Here is a 25864-nt window from a genome sequence, read left to right as displayed (position 1 = left end):
AATTGTAACTGCTCTTATTAAAAAGCTGTGTTCAAGTTCTTGGCAGTTAGCAGGTATAGATGGTGCCCTTTAGTTTCAATAAGCTGGCCAGTTGGTTACGTCCTTGTCAGGATATAACCCAAATAACTTAAGCTACTGCAACAGTGATTTATTAGAACCTGTACTGTTAGGGTAAGTTTACTTATACGAAAAACACACCAAAGGCCAGCAAATACAGTTCCAAGTTATTTATTTGTTGAAAAGAAGGTGCTAAAAAATGCACCAAAATTCTTTCAATAGTCCTCAGACTAGTTTCGGCACAAGCCTTCTTCAGTGAGGTAACAAATTTTGTTAAAGCAATTCACCGGTGAATCAAAAGTGCTTTTAAATACACCCATAGCCAGTAGAGATAAGGTATCGGTATCTTCCATATCATTACGTGATACATGAATATGTAAACGGCTGCCATGGTCATTAACAAAAGAAATCCAAATAAAGGCAATATATTCATGATGTCAGATATTGGGTAAAGTCATCCCACATAAAATATATATTAATGTATATTCACATGAACATATTGTATAATAATACAAAATATGACCTAGCAACAAAACAAGAGTCCAAGGACCCTGGTTGGTATGACATTATAGTAAATAGAGTAAACATGACATATGAGGGTTCAATAATATATGACTAATAAACTAGAAGCAGGCAACACATATAAATTTGAAAAATGCATATGTACATCTTCAAAAAAAATGATTCCTGATAACGAAATCCATAATATATGCACCAATATGGTATGTCCACCTAACCAAACAATATATAGTCTACATATAACATCAGCAGACCTTAATCATGCATTAATATGTGGCAAAGAATCAAATCCAAATTCCAAGTTCCATGAGCAAAGGTAAATAAATTTGTGTATAACAGTAATAAAAAAATCCAAAATACACAAAATAAAATTTCAAATGGTATGATGTACAATGTAGTGCAAATCTACCATCCTTTACAATAAGTATGGTATATATATATATATATATATATATATATATATATATATATATATATATACCATCTATAGATATAGTCATGGGCATAATAATCATGATGGTGCTGAGTACTTAATGATCAAGTTAAAAATGCATTATGAAGTGAATACTGCATCATATGAGCTGCGTGTGAGGCATCTACAAATCCAGTCTTCAACATAATGATGACTGAAGAATAATCATAAACGGTATGTCCATCATGATAAATGTGACAATACCCAAACAAAATATGTAAATGCCATTCAGAAAAAATGCATAACAAACAAAGATAGCAATCAGAATCTGTGTATCATAGATGGTCATTGAGGCCTGGCGGAAATAATGCCCCAAGATGAATAATCCAGTATTTTTCTTTGTGACTAAGAATGCTCTTCCAGCCAAGTTGGTTGTGTCTATTACCCATGATTTTATCAATAATAGTAAACATAAATTTGGCTGTTTTATGTTTAATAGAATGTTGATATAGAGCATTGGTGGATTTCTGGTTACGGATATCGCTCCGATGTTCCCCTATCCTGATTCTCAAAGAACGAGAAGTTTTACCCACATAAAAGGCATTACATTGGCACGTAGCCAAATAGATCACCCAACTGGACGAACAGTTACCAAATATATGAACATCATATACCTTGCTTGTGTTGGCGCTTGTGAATTGTTTAAGCTTGTTGACCTGACTACATGAGGTGCAATGACCACAAGGGAAAGTACTCAAAAGTTCGTCCCCTGTGATAGTAAGTTGTTTGTAATTGGCACCACCACTCTCCTGATGTTTGTAATGTGAAAACAATGTGCCCAAGGTTTTACCTGTCCTGTAGGAAATAGAGCATTGATTTCCTAAAATATGCCGAAGATGATCATTGGCTAACAAAATATTCCAATTATTATTAAGTATACTCCTAACTAGTTGGTGATTCCTACCAAAGGTAGTAATAAATCTTATGTTCTCATCCTTTATGCGGTTGTTCCTGTCTTTGTATTGTAATAGTGAATGTCTCTCCTGTTTATCCATCCAGATCCTAGCAGATTCTATATCAAAGTTGGAATATCCTCTATCCAAAAATCTGATCTTCAAATCATGTTTGGCTGTCTCATAATCAGCAGTTGAGGAGTTGATACGTTTAATTCTCAAATATTGAGATTTAGGGATGTTGCGGATGGTGTGGCGCGGGTGCATGCTAGAAGCATGGAGTAATGAGTTGAATTGTGGATATTTTCTATGAATTTTAGTATTTAGGGTATGGTCACTGTTACGATATACTGTGACATCCAAAAAGTCGATGACGGACTTATGATATGTGATTGAGAATTCGATACCCCAAATATTATTGTTTAGATATTCCACAAATTCAAAAAGATAAGCAACATCCGCGCGCCACACCATCCAGCAATCATCTAAGTATCGCCTCCAGATTTCCATCTCAACTAAATAAATGTTATGTAAGGGATCGTAAATGAGGCACTCTTCCAAATATGCCATAAAAAGATCGGCATATATTAGCAAAAGAGGCACCCATAGCTGTGCCTCTCAATTGCCAATAACAACCCCCTTGAAAATAAAATACATTTTTGTTGAGAACATGTTCAGACATACATATTAGCAAAGTATTAAATCCAGGTGGATAGAGTTCAGCTTTGTTAAGCCAGAATTCCAAAGCCTGAAGTCCTGCCCAATGTGGTATGCTGGTGTAGAGAGATTTCACGTCCAAAGTACACATGAGCCACTCAGGATCCAGTTGGGTATCTGCAATAATATTTAGAAATTGGGTTGTGTCTTGTATTCTAGCTCTAACATGTGTCAAAAGTGGTTTCAAATATTGAGTTAAAAATACAGATAATGGTTCAGTCAATGAACCATGGCCAGACACAATAGGCCTACCTGGAGGATGTGTAATAGATTTGTGAATCTTAGGTAGCAAGTATAGAATCTGCTTTGATGGATCACTAACCTGAAGATGTTGAACTGTCTTTTTGGTAATAATGCCCTCATCCAATGCCTGATTAAGAAACTTGTCAATTTCCTGTTTAAATTTTTTAGTTGGATCAACCCCCATGTACATATAACAATGGGAATCAGAAAGTTGTCTAAGGCCTTCCTGAACATAGTAGTTCATATTTTGAATTACCACTGCTCCTCCTTTGTCAGCTTGGAGTATGACAATCTTGTGATTGGATCTAAGTTCAGATAGTGCCTGTTTTTCTTCAGGAGTAATATTATCAGGGGCTATATTACTTTCCAAATGAGGAAAATGTAGATCTTTGAGTACTGCTTGCTGGAAAATACCCACATTTTTATTCATGGGTGGTTGAAAAGTGGATTTGTGGAAAGTAAACTCTGAAGATCTTTGAGAAATGGAAGTATCCTGTTCTGAAAAAAATATCCGCAGGTTAAGTCTACGACAGTAGTCCATAACATCCATAGAAACCAAATAATGATCAGTAAAAAAGCTAGGGACAAAACCCAATCCTTTATTCAAAATGCTATGCTGTTGTTCAGTAAGTACATAATCCGACAAATTCAAAACATTTTCAAATGGTGTAGTCAATGTTTCAGTAGTGACTGTACCAGTCCTGGCATTGAGTCTGTGTTTATTTCTGTTCCCATGTTTCCTCCCCCCTCTGGATTTCCTACCATTTCTAAAGGGAAGTGTGGATGACTTTTCTTCTTTAACGGTGAGTTGGTCATCATTCCACCCTCACTGTCAGTATATGATGACTCCTCCCCTGATGTACTTGTATAAATCTGGTCTCTGTGTTTCAGTATGGACCTCGGTCTCTTCCTGGACCTGCCTCTGGTCACACCTGATCCTGTATCCTGAAATCTCACTGTTCTTTGTGTTTGAAAGGGATGTCCTTTGTCATAATCCATGACATCTCTGGTGAATTTTTTGATTTTCCTATCCTTAACCAATTTATCATAGGTAGTTAATTCCTTGGACAACCTATCAATAAACTGGTGGTAGTTGTTGTGAGACTGAAATTTTTGGCATTCATTGCTGAGTTCTTTGACTTCAGATACACATAAATCCACTGTCCTCTCATAGTAGGAGGCTAAAACTTTTACAAATACCATAGAGCCCTTTCTTAATGCCTCATCCCATTCATCCGTCAGCCTCTGTTCAGATCTGCCGACTAATGGGCGAAGTTTAATTCGAAGACCTCTTGGGGCCAGGTTTTTATGTAGATAGGCTCTAAAGAGTCTTAAGTGCCAAATATTGGCTCTCAGGCCCTTAAGTCCTTTTTCTAAATTGCGAAATGCTGTTTCACAACTATCACCAGTATGGGAGTTGATTTGGTTCTGGTTGTTGCTTGGGATTTGGTCCAAACCAAATATGGCAATATCTTCCCTATCAGCACACAACCCATCTAATATTTTGTCCAATTCCATACTGAATAATAATGTTGATGGGCTGTCCAAGAATCAAATTCCAATATATAAATCCAATATAGAATATATATTATAACAGGATAGGAGGCCAGAGGCAGGGTCAGTCAGAACATCAATGCCCCACTAAAGCCCCTAACCACATTAATGTACAAATGGTATTAGATCATGAAGTACAATTGTATCTATTAGGAAAAGAGCACAAACAAATGGAATGTACTATATAAAACCGTCTTGAATCAGATCAATCTATAATCCTAGCTAGCTATAGGTGGAATGGTAATCACACCTGCTTATATGCCACAAAAGAAACAAGTCTGATATATGTATTGCCCAGGGTTCAAAGAAATAGAAATGTTGTTCGAAATACCAAACAAGTCACCAATAAATAGTGTATTTGTATAACACTAAAAATATTGGATGATGATGGTATTGATGACCATAATGTCTTATATTAAATTCAAAATAGGATACAACAAAACACAAAAAATATCTCAATAGAATTGACACATTTGGTAACCCAAAATATGGATCCTATAGAAACTCCTGTCGGTCTCTAGATCAGATGAGACCGCATTCTTAATAAAGCCATGTGAGTGGTAACATTTAGTCCAATAATCACCAAAGGTATTTCACAAGACCACACAAATTCAATGGTCATAAAAAGTCAACTGGCATAAGCCACAATATATGAGACCAAATGTCCACCCAAAATAAATAGCAGTTATGTACTGTGTATAGTTGGTTACTAAAACTTGTGAATGTAGCTATTGTCTACCTGTGAATAGAAGAAGTACAGTTTGTATGCAAAAAAATATATTGTTTTAACACTAAAGTCCTGACCGCATCAAGTGTATGCCTGTTTGTAACCACCTGGTTGATCCAGGTAAATAGTAATCAGAACTGCCCCATCATATATAAATATAAAGTGCCTCAATGTTACCAATGTAAGAACTTATAGCTATAATCACAGATAAAGTAAAGTAATAGTCCGTAACTGAGAAGCAGAAATATTATTAGTAAAGAGAACATAAATTCTCCACTTCACCAATATATTAGATACGTATGTAAACATATAAGCCAGGTCCAAAAACTATCTAGATCCTGGCTAAAATAGCATAAGGGCACTCCGATATATAATTATACATACAATATAGGTAGTATACATGGCTATAATACATTTGGCATGAACAACATTCAACTGCACATAAGTGGTAGACAATAGAACCTGAAAAACATCAGTCCATAGATCCATAGATCAAATGTCCAATATGTTTAAGAAATAAACGATATATAAATGTCCCGAGATATAAATACTTATATGGAACCAAAAATTTACAACCAGTACATAAATATTCAGGTTCACCCTGTCCTCGGTGATATCCTTCGCTAGCGTCGAAAAATCGTTGGTAACTCGTGCCACAGTCAAAGTAGATAAAGAACTGTCTTTAATCCATCGCATGTAACATCCATCAGTGTTGCGAAAAACACACCCTCCATAGTTGACACATCCGTATCAAAAACAGATCCTGCGACACAGTATCCACACTAATAACTGTAGCCCATAAGTTGAAACATCAAAAATTTAAACAGGAAATTGACAAGTTTCTTAATCAGGCATTGGATGAGGGCATTATTACCAAAAAGACAGTTCAACATCTTCAGGTTAGTGATCCATCAAAACAGATTTTATACTTGCTACCCAAGATTCACAAATCCATTACACATCCTCCAGGTAGGCCTGTTGTGTCTGGCCATGGTTCATTGACTGAACCATTATCTGTATTCTTAACTCAACATTTGAAACCACTTTTGACACATGTTAGAGCTAGAATACAAGACACAACCCAATTTCTTAATATTATTGCAGATACCCAACTGGATCCTGAGTGGTTTATGTGTACTTTGGACATGAAATCTCTCTACACCAGCATACCACATTGGGCAGGACTTCAGGCTTTGGAATTCTGGCTGAACAAAGTTGAACTCTATCCACCTGGATTTAATACTTTACTAATATGTATGTCTGAACATGTTCTCAACAAAAATGTATTTTATTTTCAAGGGGATTGTTATTGGCAATTGAGAGGCACAGCTATGGGTGCCTCTTTTGCTCCAATATATGCCGATCTTTTTATGGCATATTTGGAAGAGTGCCTCATTTACGATCCCTTACATAACATTTATTTAATTGAGATGGACATCTGGAGGCGATACTTAGATGATTGCTGGATGGTGTGGCGCGCGGATGTTGCTTATCTTTTTGAATTTGTGGAATATCTAAACAACAATATTTGGGGTATCGAATTTTCAATCACGTACCATAAGTCCGTCATCGACTTTTTGGATGTCACAGTATATCGTAACAGTGACCATACCCTAAATACTAAAATTCATAGAAAATATCCACAATTCAACTCATTACTCCATGCTTCTAGCATGCACCCGCGCCACACCATCCGCAACATCCCTAAATCTCAATATTTGAGAATTAAACGTATCAACTCCTCAACTGCTGATTATGAGACAGCCAAACATGATTTGAAGATCAGATTTTTGGATAGAGGATATTCCAGCTTTGATATAGAATCTGCTAGGATCTGGACGGATAAACAGGAGAGACATTCACTATTACAATACAAAGACAGGAACAACCGCATAAAGGATGAGAACATCAGATTTATTACTACCTTTGGTAGGAATCACCAACTAGTTAGGAGTATACTTAATAATAATTGGAATATTTTGTTAGCCAATGATCATCTTTGGCATATTTTAGGAAATCAATGCTCTGTTTCCTACAGGAGATGTAAAACCTTGGGCACATTGTTTTCACATTACAAACATCAGGAGAGTGGTGGTGCCAATTACAAACAACTTACTATCACAGGGGACGAACTTTTGGGTACTTTCCCTTGTGGTCATTGCACCTCATGTAGTCAGGTCAACAAGCTTAAACAATTCACAAGCGCCAACACAAGCAAGGTATATGATGTTCGTATATTTGGTAACTGTTCGTCCAGTTGGGTGATCTATTTGGCTACGTGCCAATGTAATGCCTTTTATGTGGGTAAAACTTCTCGTTCTTTGAGAATCAGGATAGGGGAACATCGGAGCGATATCCGTAACCAGAAATCCACCAATGCTCTATATCAACATTCTATTAAACATAAAACAGCCAAATTTATGTTTACTATTATTGATAAAATCATGGGTAATAGACACAACCAACTTGGCTGGCAGAGCATTCTTAGTCACAAAGAAAAATACTGGATTATTCATCTTGGGGCATTATTTCCGCCAGGCCTCAATGACCATCTATGATACACAGATTCTGATTGCTATCTTTGTTTGTTATGCATTTTTTTCTGAATGGCATTAACATATTTTGTTTGGGTATTGTCACATTTATCATGATGGACATACCGTTTGTGATTATTCTTCAGTCATCATTATGTTGAAGACTGGATTTGTAGATGCCTCACACGCAGCTCATATGATGCAGTATTCATTTCATAATGCATTTTTAACTTGATCATTAAGTACTCAGCACCATCATGATTATTATGCCCATGACTATATCTATAGATGGTATATATATATATATATATATATATATATATATATATATATATATATATATACCACACTTATTGTAAAGGATGGTAGATTTGCACTACATTGTACATTATACCATTTGAAATTTTATTTTGTGTATTTTGGATTTTTTTATTACTGTTATGCACAAATTTATTTACCTTTGCTCATGGAACTTGGAATTTGGATTTGATTCTTTGCCACATATTAATGCATGATTAAGGTCTGCTGATGTTATATGTAGACTATATATTGTTTGGTTAGGTGGACATACCATATTGGTGCATATATTATGGATTTCGTTATCAGGAATAATTTTTTTGAAGATGTACATACGCATTTTTCAAATTTATATGTGTTGCCTGCTTCTAGTTTATTAGTCATATATTATTGAACCCTCATATGTCATGTTTACTCTATTTACTATAGTGTCATACCAACCAGGGTCCTTGGACTCTTGTTTTGTTGCTAGGTCATATTTTATATTATTATACAATATGTTCATGTGAATATATTTTATGTGGGATGACTTTACCTTATATCTTATATCATGAATATATTGCCTCTATTTGATTTCCTGTTGTTAATGACCATGGCAGCCTTTTACATATTCATGTATCACGTAATGATATGGAAGATACCTTATCTCTATTGGGTATGGGTGTATTTAAAAGCACTTTTGATTCACCGGTGAATTGCTTTAACAAAATTTGTTACCTCACTGAAGAAGGCTTGTGCCAAAACTAGTCTGAGGACTATTGAATGAATCTTGGTTCATTTTTTAGCACCTTCTTTTCAACAAATAAATAACTTGGAACTGTATTTGCTGGCCTTTGGTGTGTTTTTCGTACTTTGGCTTGACCGTGCAAAGCCGTAAGTGCGAGGTGTGGTGTTTTACGTAAGTTTACTTATACAACTGTACTTTTCCTGTCTGTGGTTTGTACTTACTTTTGTCCATGGAACTCTTGCAGGTGCTTTGCAGTTGTAAGTAGGAACCCTACGTAAAGTACATCTTTAGAGCATAGAACATCTCAGTGATGTTAAAGATAATCCTTCTGCATGTCCTATGGCAGCTCAGTTTTTCACCCTTCATGGTAGTGTATCAGAGAATCTTAAATCTTTAGTTTTGTCTCAAGCTCCAGCTCAAATGTCAGCAGCCCAAACTCAGACTTGAGAGCAGAGAAAAGAAGTTTGGATTATATCAAAGCTTATACCATTATACTCTGGAAGGTTTTAACACATTGTCTCCTGATGTTATCAGCAATGCGCTTATCTTAAAGTACTTTTTATATAATTAATATTAATTTTTGGTAATATTAATTTTTGGTTTCACTGAGGTCTAGGCTAAAAGGGAACTCAGCAACTACCTTGCTTTGTATTATACATTCTTGTTGGATGTAATTGAAATTGTTATTTCTCCATTATTTATTTTGGTTGTGGGCAATAGCAGAATGTCTTGCATCAGATAATGGTGAATGTAGCTAATACTGTGTTTGTCTTGCTTAGCTACTTTACCATTTTAAATTAGTGGTCAATACAGCAGTTATTCTGTATATACATGATGCAACAGTCAAGCAGGTGTATGACTTGAATTAAATCTGAGAGAAGCCAATATGCCAGATGCTGTAATAATTTTCTTATTGGCTATCAATATTTGTGAATGTTCTCTCTCTTTGTGCGATATGACTGATTTGGTAATTTTAAGTAAGAAAATAAAATTGCCTGAATTTGGGAGAATCTTTTTACTCCATAGTCTGTAGTGTGTGCAACCTTTTATTTATAGAAAGACTTATGTGGGTATAAGTTGTGTAGTTCCTGCATGACATCAAGGAGTAAATGACATTTGACCCCTTTCTTCATAAACTGCATAACAGAAATGGTGGTGGCACTTTCCAGAATTGTGTAAAGGAAAGGGAATCATCATTACATGATTACCGAGGTAGACCATGGATACAGCTGCAGACCCAGTTTGCAAAGAGGTCTCATCCTTTTCCAAAACCCCAGATCTCTGCAGGCATTTTAAGGCCCTCTCCAGCTGTTTCTCATTAGTGTTTTAGAGACATCCAAGTATGCCACATTTGGAAACTTTTTTCCTTGAAGCATGAGCTCACCTTGAAATATTTGATGTTATGTTGTCCTATCTCGCCATAATTCTTGCTGATTGGGTTCAGAGCTGATCCTTGGCTCCGACTCGGCCAAATACTAAAGCTTGAGAGCTTCCAGTAGCTCGAGGCTAATCCCCATCCCATGATGCCCCAGGCTACATCACCAGATCTTGTTTGCAGCATAAGTTTTGAGACGTTTCTCCAGTTGGCAAATTGGCTCATAAGTATAACTTTTCAATTATTTGGTATTTTTCCGAGCTAGTTGTACTATTTTTTTCTTCCCTATATACCCCTAATATCTAGCTGTTCGTGTTGTCTTGTTAGAACCCTTTTAAGTCTTTCTGCCCTTTATAGAGAGTGCCATTTTAGTTAGAGGCCTCTCTTGGCCCCTTAAGTGTCACTGACATTTTCTCTCCCAGGTCAGAACCCGTTTAAGTTAGAAGGTTCTAACCTTTGACCTTTCGGTAGAATCCGTTTCAGTTAGAGGATTCTATTAAAAAAAAAAAAAGTTTTAAATTAGTACTTGGTAGTTGATGTTGTTTGTTCTTGTCATTATTGTCTATAATGCCTGAGGAGAGTTCGAAGGACTCCTCTAAAGAACCCAAGGAGCATAAGCCTTCCGGGTTCAAGAAATGTGTTGTGTGTGCTGGAAAGATGTCGTTGACAGATGCGCACACTAATTGTGTTTACTGTCTCGGTACCATACACTTGCAAGTCCCTTGCATTATTTGTCACGGGTTTAGTAGCAGAGTTTTACAGGAGCATAAAAAATAATATCTGAAGTTGTTAACTTCATTTATCTGCAATGTGTGGGTATTTGGATCCATATCGGATCTAAGCAGGCAACATTTTTCCAAGCATCTACTCCAAACTCCTCCCCTTACGCATAATCCCTCACATCTCCTACCTTCCTTCAGATTTCGTTTGCTGCTTCATGCGTACGCATCGTGGTCTCTTTAGCTCCAAGTTGGGTGTAGTAAGTGGAAGCTTTTTTCGGATTTATTTTGTGTGTGTGTGTGTGTGTGTGTGTGTGTGTGCGTGTGTGTGTGTGTGTGTGTGTGTGTGTGTGTGTGTGTGTGTGTGTGTCTGTCTGTGTGTGTCTGTGTCTGTGTGTGTGTGTATATGTGTGTGTGTGTCTGTGTGTGTGGTTGATAGTCAACCCTTTCCTCCCCTTCGTTTTTCATCGTTTTTTTCTGTAATAAAAAAAAAAAGTAGTTTAAAAGTTAGTTGTTAGTAAGGTAGTGCGTAGGCCTAACCTGACCTTAGTATGTGCGTATTAATTTTGAGTTCAGTTTTGGCTGAGTGGGTTTTTGTGATGGCTGAGCAGCCAAAACCAACCTTTAAAAAATGCACAGAGTGTGGCCACAAGCTTTCACCGGCTGATAGCCACACTCTGTGTGTTATTTGCCTGGGTGCTCCCCACCTATCTTTGCCTTGTAGTGTATGTGCAGGGTTCAACCCTATGGCCTTGAAGGAAGGGAAGGCACAGCTGGTAGCTAAGGACTTACTACCAGTGTCTGCCTTGGACATGGCGACCTAGACCTCGGTTCCAGTAGCCGATCAACCCCCCCAGGCTGGGACTCAACCTCCCTCTAAGCCTTCTGATGTGGGCTCAAAAACTAGAGAGAAACAGGATAAGAGAGATAAGGAAAAAAAAGGGGAAAGGCACAGCAAGCAGTCTCCAGAACAGGAGCCCTTTCCTAGCCCACCTACAAAAGTTACCAGGACTACCTCTTCTCGGCTCCACTCCCTGAGGTTCTCCCCAAAGCCGACTGAGCCCTCGGACCAGAGGCCTTCTTCGAGGTCGTCACACCAAGCAGCCAGATCCGAGTCGGTCGCCTCCTCGCATTCATCTGGAATCTTACAGAGCTAGACATGGATCGGATGATGCGCAGGTTCATTCGGACCCAAATCTAAATGGGAGTCTTGCCAGGCCCCTCTTCGGCTGGAGTGGGGGACCTCCATGCCCTTCTTCCATCCAAGCTCTCTCCTTCCCCGATCCGACCTGCGGTTTCAGGGTTTATGGATCCTCAGAGCTGGGGGTTTGGCGCTGGCAGTTCCTCCAACCTCAACGCCAGTGATTACCTTGACCTCCTCGGATCAGATCTGTTCGGATCCGAGCAAATCTCAGGGCCGAGAATGGGGAGTTGAATCCGAGGGAATGGAGGTGTCTTTGGCTCAGACTTTGTCGTATCCGAGCCGTTCCTTTGGAACCCCGGCTGCCCTGGCCTTGACCCCAATCCTCAAGGTGGAGCCCGGGAGAGCTTCCTCCTTGTTGGTTGCTAAGGAAGTGTGCTCTCCTGTGGCATTCAACGTGGTGGAGAGGGTTCTCTTCCAAGGATTGAGACCCCAGCCCATCATCTTGGACTCCACCCAGGCTCCAGTGGATTTGGTCACGACTCCCATCAGCTTGTCCCAGGGACAGCCCATGCCAGAGGACCCCATCGTGGACCCCCCCCCCCGTGACTTACGAGCCCTCTTCAGAGAGTCCCACTGAAGAGGGTCCCCATAAGCACTCGTGTAAGCGGAGGCACATGGACTCCCCTGAGTCCCTCACAGAAGATACTGACTTAAATGAAGGTGAGGGTTCCCCCAGGTCATCTCCCGAGGATGTCTCCTTTGGAGACATCATGGAAATCTTCCGCCAGAGGGGAGTTTGGTCAGCCCCAAAACTCTCTACGGATGAGTCAGTATTCCTGGAGGCCTTTGGCACGGGCCCATCTACATCCTGGGTGTCCCCTCCTGCAGATCCCTTAGTGGATCTCATTACCATGTGGGCCTGGAAGGAGCCTGACACCATAGAGCCAATACCCAAATGCCCGGGCAGGATCCTCTGTCCTCCCACAGAGGGACAGGCCTGGTACAAGGGATCCCCAGTGGATGCTATTGTGGTTGCAGCTGCCACCAAGAGACAACTGGCACAGGAAAGTTCTTTGGTCCACCCTATGGACAAGGAGTCTAGAGTGGTTGATTGATTTAGGAAGCGAGTCTTTTCTTCAGCTATGTTTTTGATTCAGGAGCTGAATTATTTGGCACACGTCATACGACTTCAGCGAGACCTAGTCACAGAGTTCACTGTGTCGCCCCCAGAGTCTTTGTTGCCAGAGTACAAGCGGCTGTTCTCAGTGAAAATGTCGACTCTAAAGTCTGTTTCGAACATGCCCATGCATCTTCTTTCCCATGCCACAGAAGGAGTGGCTAGGGTGGCTGGGACTGGCGTAGTTATGAGGCAACATTCCTGGCTCAGACTATGTCAATTCACGGACCCCTTCAAGGTGTCATTCACAAATGCTCCCTTTGATGGTTCTTCCCTGTTCGGGAAGACAGTACGTGACACCCTGGTCCAGAGCGAGAAGGACGGGAAGACTCTGTCTGCTGTTGGAGTCTGCTTCTCTATCCCTCAAAGATCCTTTTCTAGGAATCAGAGAGGGCAAAAAAAGATGTGGTTCCAAAAATCTCAGTTTTTCCAGAACTCTCAGGACAATTCGTCTCCTAGAGGCAGAGAGGGTCAAGACAGATGCTGCCCCAGAGGCGGGGGGGGGGGGGGCGAGGAACTTTGGGTCTAGGGAAACCTTCTCAGACAGACCCACGCAGTAACCCTGAGGGGTTGCCTGACTGTCCTACTCTGGAGAAAGTCGGTGGAAGGTTGTCATTGCACATAATGGCTTGGGAGTCCATTACGGCTGACCATTGGGCGCTCCAAATAATTTCCAGAGGCTACTCCATCCCGTTTGTTGCCCCACCCGTCCAACCAAAATGCCTCCCAGATGTTCCACCCAGTCAAAGGGAGGCGGCAGCGCAAGAAATTTCAAAGCTGCTTCCCAATTGGGTCATCAAACTAGTCCCCCCAGATCAGTCTGGATTAGGCGTTTACTCCAGGTTCTTTTTAGTGCCAAAAAAGATGGGGGACCTCAGGCCCGTATTGGACCTGTCAACCCTGAACCTGACCATAGCCAAGCAGAAATTCCAGATGGTCACCTTGCAGTCCATTCTACATTACCTCCGAGAATGCGAATGGATGTGCTCAGTAGACCTCCAGGATGCATACTACCATATCAAAATTCGCAGAAGCTCCAGGAGATTCCTTCACTTCTGGCTTGGAGCCAATCATTTCCAGTTCAAAGCCCTACCCTTTTGTCTCAACACAGCCCCCCAGGGTGTTTACCAAGGTTATGGCAGTTGTAGCGGCTCACCTGAGGTTCCAGGGAATTCAGATGTTTCCTTACCTAATCAATTGGCTCCTCGCTGCTGCCACCAAGTGTCTACTTTGCATGGCCAGAGACTCCTTCTTGCATCTTGCAGTCAACCTAGGGATTACCATCAACATCTCCAAGTCCCGCTTGAACCCGACACAGACCTTGGAATTTATAGGGGTACGGCTGGACACTCTACAATTGCAAGTCTTTCTCACACTAGACAGGGTCCACAGCCTATGGGCCCATGTATCAGTGATCCTTGGCCCCAGGCTGCCAAATGGCGAGTGATGTCCGAGCCCAAGGCTCCATGCCCGCAGCAATCTCAATCCTTCCCTGTACGCGCCTTCACATGCGGGTGCTTCAGTGGACCCTGGCAGTACAGTGGTCTTGGCTAGACCTCCCCATGGACTATCCAATAAGAATCAGCAGAGCCTGCAAGATGTCTCTTTTCTGGTGTCTCCATTCACCGGAAATCTTGGCAGGTCGACCCTTCATAACACCCTCAGACCAAGCCACAGTGACCACGGACGCCTCCCAGTTCGGGTGGGGGGGCACTATTTGGGGAGGAAGGTCCAAGGCATGTGGTCCCAGACTGAGACCAGATTGCATATCAATGTTCTGGAGATGAGGGCAGTGCTTTTAGTGTTGCAAGCCTTTCACGCTGTTCTTTCCCCAGGGATGATTGCAGTTCAGTCAGACAACATGTCTCTTACATCAACAAACAAGGAGGAACCAGATCTTACCCTCTCTGTCGCGAGGCTATGAGAGTGTGGGAGTGGGCGATCTCCACCAGTCCGTTTCTGATTGCAATGCATATCCCGGGACGCTCCAACATTTTAGTGGACAGACTGAATTGAGCTATTCTAATGCCATACGAGTGGTCTCTGAAACAATTGATAGTGGAGGAAATCTTCCTTGCATGGGGTCAGCCTTGCTGTGATCTCTTCGCATCTCCTTCCAATGCGAAGTGCAGTGAGTTCTTCGCTCTGATCCCCTCACCAGGGGACTTCCCCAGAGATGCTCTTGTCCATGCTTGGCCTCCCGGGTTACTGTATGCTTACCCCCCGTTACCTCTCATTTCGAAGTTTCATCAGAAAGCTTGCCGACTGGGGTGCAAAGTGATCCTCATTGCCCCGTTCTGGCCTCGTCAAGTGCGGTTCCCTTCCTCTGGTCTCATGTTCTAACTCATCCTCGGATTCTGGATCCTTGCCCAGATCTCATCTCTCATCCCACGGGCATCTTTCTGCCCGACATGGATAGCCTCAAGCTGACGGCTTGGTTGCTCCAGTTTCCCTGATTGCTAGGACTCCTGGTCTGTCATCTTCAGTAAAGACTATTCTGGTGGCATCCCTCAAAGCTTCCACTAGGAAGGTTTATCGCAGCAAATGGAAACGCTTCTCTATTTGGGCTTCTCAGAGGAACCTAGATCCCTTTACAGCCCAGGTTCCTGCGGTGTTGGAGTTTTTGTCCAATATTTTCCAACAAGGGGCTAGTTCCTCCTCGGTAAAAGTACAACTGGCCGCCATCTCTAATTTTCATGTTGGTGAAAACATGAATGCCCTGGCCTCTTTGAGACTATGTAAAGCTTTTCTGAAAGGCACCTTTCTTTCACGCCCTCCGGTTAAGGATTCAGTCCCTCCTTGGGACCTTACCCTAGTGCTGCAGGCGTTAGTTGCCCCCCCCCCCCTTCGAAGCAGCAGCGTCAGTAGATTTTAAATTCTTATCCTGGAAGACAGCTTCCCTAGTGACCATTACTTTGGCCAGAAGTGTTTCTGAGATCCAAGCTTTGTCTGCTGTGCCCCCTTACTTGATCTTTCATAAAGACAGGGTTTCGCTCTGCACGAACCCTTCTTTCTTACCGAAAGTTGTCTCTGAATCAAATATTAATCAGATGATTAGCCTGCCTGTTTTCTTTCCAAATTTTCAGAACAAGGGTGAATATAAACTGCATTTGCTAGATGTTCATAGACAGCTTTGTTTCTATTTACATAGGACTCTAAACCCTTTTGTACGTCTGACCAGTTATTCATGTCCTTTTCTAAACCCTTTTTGGACAAAGCCATATCCAAGGTCTCCTTTGTTAGCTGGATTACACAATGTATACTGCAAGTCTATAAGGGCAAAGGTCTGTCCCCACCTGGTCCTGTTAAAGCTCATTCTACCAGATCTATGGCAACTTCTGCTGCTTTTTGGTCTAGGGTTTCACTGGATGATATCTGTGCAGCACCGACCTGGGCAAGGTCACATACATTTATTTCTCATTATAAGCTGGATTTGATCTTGAGTAGGAGAGCATCCTTTGGCTCTGTGGTGCTCAGGAATATCCTTTCATGAGGGCCTCCCAGGAGTTTTGGTAGCTGGGGACTCTGTCCCACAGGTTGCAGATAAATGAAGTTAACTACTTCAGATAAAGAAGTTATGTACTCACCATAACGTTCCATCTGAGTAGTTATACTTCATTTTCTGCAACCGTCCCGCCCTCCTTCCCCAAACCTGTTTTAGGTTAGTGCTGTTATTGAGTTGCTGATGGTCTGGATAGTGGCAAACTCGATCTGAGGGAAGGTAGGAGATGTGAGGGATTATGGGTAAGGGGAAGAGCTTGGAGCAGATGCTTGGAAAAATGTTGCCGGCTTGGATCCGATATGGATCCGAATACCCACAGGTTGCAGAAAATTAAGTATAACTACTCAGATGGAACGTTATGGTGAGTACATAACTTTGTTTTAATGGCTAAAGGTCTTCTTCCTTTTCAGCAAGCTTTGGATGAGGGCTCAAAGTCATCTAGAAAAAGGCCAGCTTCCGCTCCAGGTTCGGAAGCACACAAAAAGATTTCAGAACCGTGGGTTCTCAGCTCCGACAAGTCTGCATCACTGACCTCTTTGGCGCTATTAGTGTCAAATGAGCCGACTGAGGTTTCCACTCCTCAGACCTCAACTTTGGATCTGACGGTGGTGTCACCAGTCTTGAGATCTTCCATATTGGAGTCTATATGATCTCCCTCGTTGTCCACCCGCTCCTCCAGGAGTCTTTCAAATGATGATGTAGAATGGGTGGTGAAGAGATTGCTATGCACACTGGCCTTGGCTAAATTGCTTTCACCTCCGGGCCCAAAGGCGTCAGAGCTGCCTGTCTCTGCTCCACTTTCTTTGATTCCTCCTCCGATTACCCTAGAGTCTTCGGAGCCAGAGGGTATGGATCCGATTGTAGTGGAATCATTGACCCGGAGACCCTTGCCAGCTTCTTCGGCTGTCCTCTGAAACAGGGGCAGTTTCCTCCAGATCTTTATTTGGTCTCAAGAAACTGGAGATGATCTTCTGATTCTGGACCTCGAGAGTCCCGATTTGCTTCATATTATACAGAAAGTCATCTTTTCTGTCACTGTGGGTAGCCTAGAATGTAGTTTGTTTATGGTATTGAGAATATATTGTTGTTAATATTATTGTTTTACACAGCTGCATTACTGCTTATATTTTTATTATGATATATATATATATATATATATATATATATATATATATTTGTCTTTTTTTTTCTTATCGCGAGCACATCTCCTTCTTGGTACTTTTTTTTTGCCTCAAAGAACTGATGTAGGTGCTATCACTGATTACATAAGAGAGCCTTCCTACACCAGATGCAAGTACCAGTGTATGCATGAAACTAGCACTGTTGTTGTTGTAAGAATGAAACAGCTGTGGAAAGAAAACTGTACCAACACATCTTCACTGGTGAGTAAACCATCTTGTTAGTATTTACCGCTGCCTTGTGTTCTCTCTCTCTCTCTCTGTCTCAGATCAGCTGTTGTGGGTAGCATTTCATACGACTGTACTGTTTCCATTGACCAAATTCATACTGTACTGTTTCCATTGACCAAAATCATAAAGATCTGAGCCATCCCTCATTCCCTTCCACCCTCATGGGTTGAATTTTGTTTCAGTAGAATGGCAGTACTTCTCTCTCTGATATTTTGTCAGTCAAAAACTAATGAGGGAGGATTCACTCTTCCTTTTGTGGGTGTTCCTTCATTATCACTGGCAACCGTGTGATTAGAAAAGAAGAATGCTTCCTGTGAGAGAAGGCTTTATTTTCCACTAGAACACAAACTGGAAGTAGGAATAGTTTTCAAGTGAAGACCTTGCTGTTTTTAGTCCCTGAAGACCTGCAATTACAGTAAGTAACTGCGTGAGAAAACTTTCTCTCACACAAAAAAACAAAAGTAAAGTCAGATATAAGATTTAGAATTCTTTGTTTATAATGCTGATGTACAAACTGAAATTTTAGAATTTTACTGTTTAAAGTAGTACTGACCTGAATTGCCATTTGGTAGTCATCACTAATGGTAGTAGTTAACAGAAAGTTTAATATAGTTTGGCATTTGGAAACATCTTAGCTGTTGTAGGCTGCAAATTTCATGTATGACCAGAACAAGTAGTAGACAATCTTTTCTCAGTATGCAAATCTTTAAGAATTCCATTATAGATGTTAGTGTAAATGCTTACCTTTTTGCCATTTCTGTTACTTATTCATTTTTCATTTCTTATCTCAGATGCTTTGTTGATAGAAGCAACAAAGAGCAATGAATTCACAAAGGTAAGTGGATGTTTTATGGGCAGAAATCAATACAAATGTGTTTCTTTCTTTGCAGTTGGGAAGACTTTTTTTTGCCAATCTTCATTCCATCTATGTGGCATCCCGTATACTGTGTATTGATCCATTCATTCCCCCAGGGAGAATAGCACTGTGGTGCATTCATTCCTGTTATTGTGAGAAGCAGGATGTCATCCATGTTAGCGATCAGGTTTTTTGTAATGAATAATTAACTTGCAGTGCTATAGCTTTGACTGCTTTATGCATGTATCATTGGAGTATATTCATTGTAGTGAATGCAGTCCCCAGTTGTGGTACTATGTGCGAGCACAGGTCACAGCTTTTCCCCGAACCACATTGACCCCCCCCCCACCCCTGGAGGTGAGGGAGCTGGCATTACTTCTGTATTCCACCTTCCTTATTACCTGTTCATCCAGTGCTCGACCTAGTAGTCAAACTCAGAGTAATCCATGTAAGCCATGGAGGTGGTAAAAGTAGCCTTGTTTAGTGGTAACAGGTAAGACCTTTGAATTAGTAACTGTCTGGCCAAAGGGTCTGTAGTATGTCACAAAGCAAGCAAACCATGAGATCTACTGTTCTGTGCTTACTTGGATATCTTTGGATGACAGCAGAGGAAGAACCACCTGTAAGATGGAAGATTTGGTGAAGTTAGCACTGAGACATGAAGAGACAGTCCATTGTGTGCATGTGCATGAGCATCTATTGTTTGCTACCATGTGCAGATAAAAAATTCTGTGTTTCCTATTCACAGTTGCCAAGGCATTTTTTTTTTATTAGCCTGGTTTGAGGCAATCCTGCAGGCTTTTTCATATAGTACATAAGCAGTATGTTATAAGCCTTAAATACGATCACACCTGTGTCTAACATTGTGACTTTGTGCAGTTATAACAGCTCTTTGGGATAGTGACAAATAATGTATACCTCTGTACCAAACTTCGTATGGTCTACAAATCTTCATTATGCAGGCAAGTATTTTTCATTCAGCTAACTTCGAGAGAAAAATTATGAAGTGAGGTACAGGCAAAAAAGTGTTGAAGAAGAAGTTAGATTCAGTAAATACTACATTTATGAAGGACTACCAGAAATTGTTGGAATGCATTTTTTAATGACCCACTTAATCAAGACAAGAGATATCTTTATGCGGGACTATGTGTCCTGAAACGGTTCCCAACTTTAGCAACAACAGCGGTGAGCATTGGGGTAGATGCTTTTTCATAACCATAAGGGGCAAACAGCTGGATGTATACAATTTTTTATTCCATTTACGTAATAAAGATCTCAAGAATATAATACAGTTTTTACTCTGTGGTCAACAGTAATATGTTTTATTTGCTATTCCTTAGTGCCTTTTTTTCTTATTTGTTGTCTTTGCTAGTAACGTGAAGTAAAATCATAATCTAGACAAGTCACTTGTCAGGGGACTATATTAAGTCTTTTAAGTTCTCTTAGCCACAACTGATATAAATCTACTAAACCATTTTAAAGATGTTAGTGACAAAAACTGAGAAATGTGTACTTATACACTGACTACTTACACCTCATACTAATCACAATGAAAGGAAGGAGCCAATATTCAGAAGACTTAAGTGTAGACCAGGCTAGTTTTATGCATATGCAGTAAGTATTGAATTGTTAGTGTCTTGTAATACAAATCAGAGAAAACAAAACATGATTAAAAGAAAACACTATTGTTGCTGAGATCCTATCTGCCATTGTTTTTTATACTATGTGCTCATTTTTTAAAGCATGTGTTTTATTCAGAGACTCTCTGAAAGTCCATTTACTTTTCCCAAGCTCTAGATGGTTTCAAATGTTAGTCAAAGTTCTAGCTTTTATTTTGTTCACTCATTACAGATGAAGGAAATGGCTGCTCCACTGCATAATGGGATAAAGCTGTGATTGCGGCCCAGATAACTTGGGTTCAATTAGTGGGTCAGGTGAACTTGCAGGGGGGTGTGTGAGCATTTTTGTCATGTGGGAAAGCACTCCCAAAGGGAGGTGTGGTCCAAAGAGGGAAATTGCCCTCAGACGTTGTTAACAAGTGTGGAAGGGGGGGACTGAGAAAAGGAAGTGGATAGGGCGTATAAACAAAAAAGCACTGGATGACAGCACAGATGGCTACATCCCCAGAACATCCTGAAGATCTACAACTGGCCTCAGCAATACTAGAGTAATGCAGGGAGTAGGAGGATAGCTGGTACACACGGTGAGGATGTGGGGCACCGGGGGCCAAGCTCGGTAAGAAGAGGTCTGAGGGTAGCAAAAAAAAAAAAAAGTTGGAGTTATAATGGCTGAAAATGTCAGAACCTTCTGCAGTAGAATGCATTGGAGAGAGACCAGTACATACTGCAGAGCCCAGTATGATACCTGTTCCTTCCCAGACTTCTGGTTTTAGATGTTATGTCTTCCAGCAAGCTATAATTGGTGCTCTGTGTCTTACCAAAGGCTCCATACTTGCGATGCAAACCTGTTGTAAGGACAGCCACTCCTTATTCAAGTCTCATTCACTTCACTTCATAATTTTCAAATTTGGAAATCACTCACTGCAGTTTGCAACAAGTGAGGACAAAAATGCAATGCACAAATACAGGCCTTTTCTGGATTCTTTGTAATACTATGAGTAATCTTCTTCTCACTTATAGTATTCTAAAACTGCACATTTATGGTAGCCTATGTGGTGCTCACCTCTTCCAGACTCTATGGTATCACTGTCCATATGGTAAAACAATGTGCATTTTCAGTCTGAATGAATCAGAGTGAGAAAATACCATATGAAAAACAAACCATGAAAGCAAACTGCAACTTTTCCCCTATAGACAGTGGTAAGGAGTTTCATATCAAAAACACTAGTGCACAGTGCAGTGAAATAACAAGCCCAAGAACTGTTCACACTTAATGCAGTTAACACAGTACACTGATTTCAATCCAATTCAATTTAAGACAGATGTCAATCCTACAATTTCCTTCTGCCTGCAAGAAACAGGTTGTTTTTTTTGTCTGCAATGTCTTGGTTCTTATTTGAGTAGGACAACTGCTTTCAAAATAAACACACATATGCAGTCCTACTTTGGGAAAGTACACATTAGCAGTAAATAAGGCCATTTTAGTGATGCCCACCAGATCAATTTTCTTTTTGGAGGCTAATGCTAGTTTCATTTTGTAATACTTACAAATGAAGGAACATTGTTCCAGTAGTTATCCTCAGTAAGTGCTCGCTTCAGTTTTCATCACTTATAAACTGATAGTCACTTGGGTGCACTTTCTTTTTGATTCCACTGATTTCTCTGTTTGCTCACTAGGCCTTTATTAACTGTTGCTCATACTTCTGGGAATTTTCAGTCACAGCATCATCTTGGAAGTGTTTCATCAGGAGGATATGTCTTCTTTTTAATCAGTAAATTGATGTACTGTGGGATGACAGATTACCCATAAGGGTTTCCTTATCAGTTATTCTATTTCGGTTCTGAACACAAAAGAGGCATTTGTGAACTTTTGATTCTTCAAAACAAATGAAAAAAATGGAAGAGAAAAAAGAAACATTTAGGAGAAAGTTGTTAAAAGTGTAACAGTCTTTGAGCAGTTTACAAAACAACAAAAAACTAAGTAGAAAATGCTCTAGCTGCTTTTGACAGCTTCTGCAGCAGGGACTCAAAAGCTAGTGAAAAAATGTACTAATAGATTCATCAACATTGTTATGGGCTGTTTGTAAATCTAGACAGCCTCCACTAATGCCTTTTTTTTGCAGAAGAGCCCAAGGCTTGTCATACAACACAGTATGCCTGAATGTTATATAGGGAACTCTAAAATGTGTCTGGGTTATTGCTGTTAAAGGAAGTAATATTGTTACTGTCCACTCAACATCCAGTAGCAGCCCTTGCACTTTGTAGCACAGGACACATATAGACCTTCTAATCTACTATTATTTATTTTAATTTGTTTACTGGGAAAGTCCAAGTGGGTACATTGCCCATTTTCAGCTGAGACCCTGGGAGAAAAGTTCCAAGAAATAGTAGCTGTATGATATTACAAAGTTTAAATAAGCTCTAAAGAAAGATTTATGAAAAATAATGGAATTCCACTCGGCAGTAGAGGCCTATTGGAATAAGTAGAAAATATCACGCAAAGGTATAACCTGTAGTGAGTTCTAAGAAGTGAGATTGGTGCACATTACAGCACTTCATTGAAGCAGGAAATTATCAGTGTAGATGTAACAGTATCACTAAGCAGTAGAGAACATCAAACATTTGGGAGATAAACTAATGTGATTGCACCTATATTCATGTTGATACATAAGCTGATAAGACAACAATAAAGCATCCATTTTTTTATTACTCAAATGATTTTTATTGATAGCATGTTAAAGGAATAAGGATATACAAATGTTTTCTTTTTTCAGCATATAAGAAACATCCAGTTTTCATGGGAGCAGTGCAGTAAACTCACTGCAGTAAGACGTAAAACACCAATGGTGAAGAAAAGATTTAGAAAATGAAAAGAATAAATTTTGAGTTGCTGGGTATTGTTATCTTGGATATTCAGAACATTTGCATAGTCTAGTAATGTTAAAAAGGATAAAGAACCATCTCAAGTACCTTCATTGGTCAGGAGCATAAATGAACAAGAAAGAGATGTCTGTCTCTTTTGTAGTCAGAAAAGAAAGATTTTTGTTTGCAGGATACAAATCGCCCATTCTTCTAGGCTTGGACAATAATTATACCCTGACAAAATCTTCTAGTCCTTCTTCTGTGAAGGCAGTTGTTTTGGAGGGAAAATGAATTATATGGCTGAGTATTTTGGATGGCCTTCTGGTGACTCTTCCTCCACAAAAAAGAAAATTTTTATTATTTATTATTTCACTTTTGTTAACCAGGGAGGTCCAACTGGGCAAATAGCCCTTTTTCATCAGAGGCCGAAATGCAATTTACCAAGCGTAATAAAACAATTTAACAAGCATAGATGTGATAGTATAGTTAGACATTAGTTAAAAATTAAACAATCAAGCCTATAGAAATACAAGGAAAAAAATATATATATACACACACACACACAAAGATTTGTCTGCCGTGAATGAGTATAAAAGCATATCTTCAGTGGACAAAAAGTAGAAGGTAGATGCTGTAAAGGAGCAACAGGAGAGGTTAGAGAGAGGGAGAAATGGGAGGGAGAAAGAAGTAATAGAAAGGGGTTTACAGGAAGTGTGAGGTACAGAGAATGTAGAAAGAAGAAAAAAAGCTAATAGGATTAAGGCATATCAGCCTGGAGCTGTACATGAGGAGAGCCAGTTGTCAAAGTCTGCCTTCAGAAGTTATTTAAACTTGGATGGGTTGGTGATATTACGCATATGTTGAGGTATGGCATTCCAGTCCCTGAATGTATGTTAGGAGTGAAGAGAATCTCCGAAAGTAGTATTAGATTTTGTGACTTTTAATAGGAATTTATCAGAAGATCTTGGTGTTCTGTTATTGAAGTAGAGTTCTAGAATATTTTGAACTGCAGGGAATTTGTCTAGTTGGCCTTTAATGGTATGGGCAGTCATGAGTTGATTGAAGGATACGAGATTAGGTAGTTTTAGCCAGTTTAGTTGGTGAAGCTGAGTACAGTGATGGGATCTGTGTGATGAGTTTGTGGCAAATCTAGCAATTCTGTTATAACGGGCTTTGAGTTTAGCTTGGTCTGATTTCTTAAGGTTGGTGAGGATGGGTGAGGCATACAATAGGATAGATAGTAGGTGAGTCCTGGCAATGGTTTGTCTGGTGGAGCTAGTAAGATAAGTTATGACTCTAAAGTTAGCCAAGCTTTATATGTTCTTTTTGACGACTAATGCTAAGTGTTTATCAAATCTGAAGGTGTTGTCTGTGGTAGCACCAAGTAGTTTAATATGGGAGACAGGTTCAATTTTAGTATTGTTTGATTAAAGGATAAGAAAGGAGGTTGTAAGAAAAGTTGATTTGTTGTTGGTAAAGAGCATCAGTTTAGTTTTATTTGGATTGAGAATAAGTTGGTAGTTGGAGAGCCGGGATTCATTGGCTGAGAAGGATTGTTTGGTTATTTTTTGGAGCTGTGGAAGGGAGGGGCCAGCACAGATAATTGTGGAGTCATCAGCATATTGAATAATAGTGGCTAGCCTAGAAGCTGAATAAACTTTGATGGTGAAGATTGTAAAGAGGAGTAGTCCTAGAATTGAACCTTGTGGGATGCCTACTGTAACAGACAACAGGGAAGATAGATCTCCTTGCCATTTGACAACTTGTTGCCGACCAGATAGGTAGTTGTGAAACCAGGAGAGGGCAGTTTAACTTAGGTTTAGGGAAGAAAGTTCATCGAGGAGTCTGTGATGGGAAACTGTATCGAATGCCTTGGACATGTCTAGGAAGGTGGAGGAAACTAGTTGTCCATTATTTCTGAGTAGATTGATTGTGTTAGTAAAGCTTGGAAGGGCAGTTATGGTACTGTGATTGGGTCTAAAGCCATGTTTGGAATTGGAAAGAGGGTTATTGCTTAGGAAGGTAGTTCATGAGTTGTGTGTACATGCATTTTTCTAGAATTTTTGATAGCGGAGATAGTATGGCAATTGGTCGGTAGTTAGAGAGGTCAGTTGAGGTGCCACCTTTATGTATAGGGGTAATATAGGATATTTTCCAGAGCTTGGAAATGTATTGTTCTGTGATAGATAAGTTGATAAAATTGCCAAGTTCCAAGCAACAAAAACTGAAAAGATAGCACAGAAAGGTTGTTCCAGAACCACACACCACGTAGATATAAAGTAATAAAATTTATTGAGCGCGCTTTCGTCAAAAGACTTCTTCAGAATAACAAAATGCTCAGTAACATATCCATTTTAAAATCACATTCAGCATATCATAGGTTAAAAACTACTTGACATTATTTCCTCTAAACAATTAATAAATAAATAAAGGCATATCCACCACTTAAAACACCAAATGT

The 25864-nt window shown here is 40.1% G+C and overlaps 1 protein-coding gene across 1 annotated transcript in view; it reads left to right on the top strand.

The window, feature by feature from the left end:
* LOC122811072 (diacylglycerol kinase zeta-like) overlaps positions 1-25864 on the top strand; it is a 3109428-nt gene that overhangs the window by 2761716 nt on the left and 321848 nt on the right. The window contains exon 29 of the mRNA XM_044082630.1: positions 18858-18901. Within this exon, the coding sequence (XP_043938565.1) occupies positions 18858-18901 (44 nt within the window). The remainder of the gene's footprint in view (positions 1-18857; positions 18902-25864) is intronic.

The sequence above is a fragment of the Protopterus annectens genome, chromosome 9.part0 (genome assembly GCF_019279795.1).
Source record: "Protopterus annectens isolate FY-2018-M chromosome 9.part0, PAN1.0, whole genome shotgun sequence".
Lineage (NCBI taxonomy): Eukaryota > Metazoa > Chordata > Ceratodontiformes > Protopteridae > Protopterus > Protopterus annectens.
Note: the sequence above shows the minus strand (reverse complement) of the source record. Positions and strands in the feature narration are given on the sequence as shown.